The 2,517-nt window shown below is 37.8% G+C and overlaps 1 protein-coding gene across 1 annotated transcript in view; it reads right to left on the bottom strand.

Annotated features, from left to right (window-relative positions):
* Positions 1–541: 541 nt before the first annotated feature.
* Asns (asparagine synthetase (glutamine-hydrolyzing)) overlaps positions 542–2,517 on the bottom strand; it is a 16,826-nt gene continuing 14,850 nt past the window's right edge. Inside the window, exons 9-11 of the mRNA XM_013019920.1 lie at positions 1,667–1,769; positions 1,423–1,578; positions 542–929 (exon numbers count right to left, since the gene is read on the bottom strand). Coding sequence (XP_012875374.1) covers positions 720–929; positions 1,423–1,578; positions 1,667–1,769 — 469 coding nt within the window. The 3' untranslated portion in view covers positions 542–719. The remainder of the gene's footprint in view (positions 930–1,422; positions 1,579–1,666; positions 1,770–2,517) is intronic.

The following is a 2,517-nucleotide window of genomic DNA, read 5'->3' as shown; positions in this document are numbered from 1 at the left end:
ACATTTATAAACTGTAGGTAAAAACCTAAAGCTAGCCTTAATTCATATTCCCATTAACCAAAATTCCTGGCCTCATCACTTTTCTCATCAAGCATTATGTTCACATATAATACGTAATAGTAAATTCACTTTTCATATATTTCATTATCCTAAAATAGCCACTTAGCTTTCAATACCAATGATTTAAAAAAAAACCCTAACAACTCCAGCTCTAGAACAAGTCTCCAGAAGTGACACTGGCTCCTATAAAATAAAACTGATACATGAACTTCTATCAAGGACAAACACATCCAGAGTCATCTGTTGGGAAGTCAGCAGAAAAAAGACAGGAAGTCACAGAAGGACCAAACTGAGATGGGTGGGACAAGGCCTGGGAGAAGACCATGTGTGTGTGGCCATGTGTACAGCTGAGGCCCAGCTGTTTTCCAAAGCAACTCTGCAAGGTGAGTACTGTGAATGTATATAAATATTTCTCTTGGTTTAGCTCATAATCCTCATGATTGTGACAATACAGAAAGAAAAAAAAAGCTCACTCCATGTCTAATTACCTAGGATGATGAGACTGTATTAATATGAACAATTAGAGCAAAATTTTAGGTGTAGTATTTTTATTCTTCTCCCTACCCAAGTAAGCCTGAGTGACTGAGCCTCCTTGTCCTGTTTTTGTCCCCCCGTTGCCAAAAGGAGCATTTCCTTCTGCCCGATTGCTCAGAGAGCACCTAAGCTTTGGCATCTGACTTGTAATGGGTCAGAGTTCGGGCGGAAGGATCTGTAGCATTGATCCACTTGGGCATCCAGTAATGGGTCAGCCAATCAGCCCGGCCTGGATAGTGGCGTTCAAAGATCTGACGGTAGTAATAGCCTTCTTTAGTCTTTGGAGTATTGAAGGGAAACTTCTGGGCAGCTGCTGCCATCATTGTATCATCAACCTATAAAAATAAGAGCAGAACAAACCAATGTTGTATTTGATGTAGTATTGGATCTGGTACCACAAATCAAAATGAAGTAAGAAAAGCATGACAATAAATTATACAAGACCCCTTGAGTCCTCTAACACCTAGAAAATGCTACCATAACAATATACATAGCTACAGGAATTTAAATACTCATGCACTTATTTGTAGTATTTAGGGTATTTAATTAGTTTGTACCTTAAATATCTGTCATTTGGCAGGTACCCTAAAACTGTGCTAAATTGTCAGTGATGATTAGTATTTCTCTCCTTTCTTTCTCTAGATTCTAGATACTAATATATAATCCTTGCTGCTACTTAACTCACATAATTCTTTTAAAAAAGATGGTTTATGGGGACTGTGGGTCTCTCCTTTAACCACAAAGCATTCAAACTAAATACAAAATGAGTAACTGAGATTGCAGCTCTATCCTACTCTGTAAGATATAATGACTGTAAACACATAATACCTCGTGCTCAATGTAATCCTGTAAAATCTTGAACCAGGAGTTCTTGACTGAGGTTATTCCATCACTGAATGCTTCCTTTGGTCGCCAGAGAATCTCTTTAGGTAGTAGGTTGGAGTCCTCAAACGTCTCTCTCAAGAGATGTTTCTCAATCCCATTCTGGCATGAAAACAAACAGAGCATCAATAAAGTCACTAATAGAACCTGAATGCAATGGGCAGTTTTTATCTAGAATTGATTTACCTACTTTGGGAATTCTCATTTCCGGTGGTAAAGACAAGTAATAAGAAGAAAATCGATGATCCAGAAATGGGACTCTTAGTTCAAGGCTGAAAGGGAAAATAAAAGATCTAAATCAAAATGAACACTTATTTAGCATCTGTCAGGTTAGATGATGAAATAGACCTTCCTGTAATCAACCAAACTGAGCAATGTCAACATTAGTCATTTTATAACACCCAGTAATGACTGCCCCCAGAAATCTTCGAAGTAAATCTATCACCTTGAGAATGAAACTGCCCACTTAAGACTAGTCCCTTTGTTTTTTCCCTGAACACTTATTTAAATGTGAACCTCAGAAAACAGAAAAGCTAAGAATCATGAGTAAACTAGTCATTTAGAATGCACCCTGCAGGGAGCTCGTTGTTGACATCTCTAATCCTTAGCTATTCAGAAGGCTGAGATGTGAGGATCAAAGTTTAAAGCCATCTTGGACAGGAAAGTCCATTTGACTTTTATCCCCACCAGAAAGCCAGAACTGGAGCTGTGTCTCAAGTGGTAGAATACTAGCCTTGAGAAAAAAAAGCTCAGGTACAATGACCAGACCCTGAGGTTAAGCTTCAGGACTGACACACACAAAAAGAATGCATGGGTAACACATTCAACAAAAAATGTACTCACTACCTTTCTTACATAACTGTAACCCTCTGTACATCACCTTGACAATAAAATTAAAAAAGAAAAAAAAAAGAATGTCCCTTGCCCAGAACAGTGTAAAGTGTAAGCATTTTCAGTTTATAAGTACAATGAAATGGCAGCATTTTCAGTTCAAAAGTACAGGGATCTTTTGTTTTATTTATTTTTTTTTGGGGGTCCAGT

This window comes from Dipodomys ordii, unplaced genomic scaffold (assembly GCF_000151885.1).
Source record: "Dipodomys ordii isolate 6190 unplaced genomic scaffold, Dord_2.0 Scaffold48, whole genome shotgun sequence".
Classification (NCBI taxonomy): domain Eukaryota; kingdom Metazoa; phylum Chordata; class Mammalia; order Rodentia; family Heteromyidae; genus Dipodomys; species Dipodomys ordii.
This window is presented reverse-complemented; position numbering and strand designations above follow the sequence as displayed.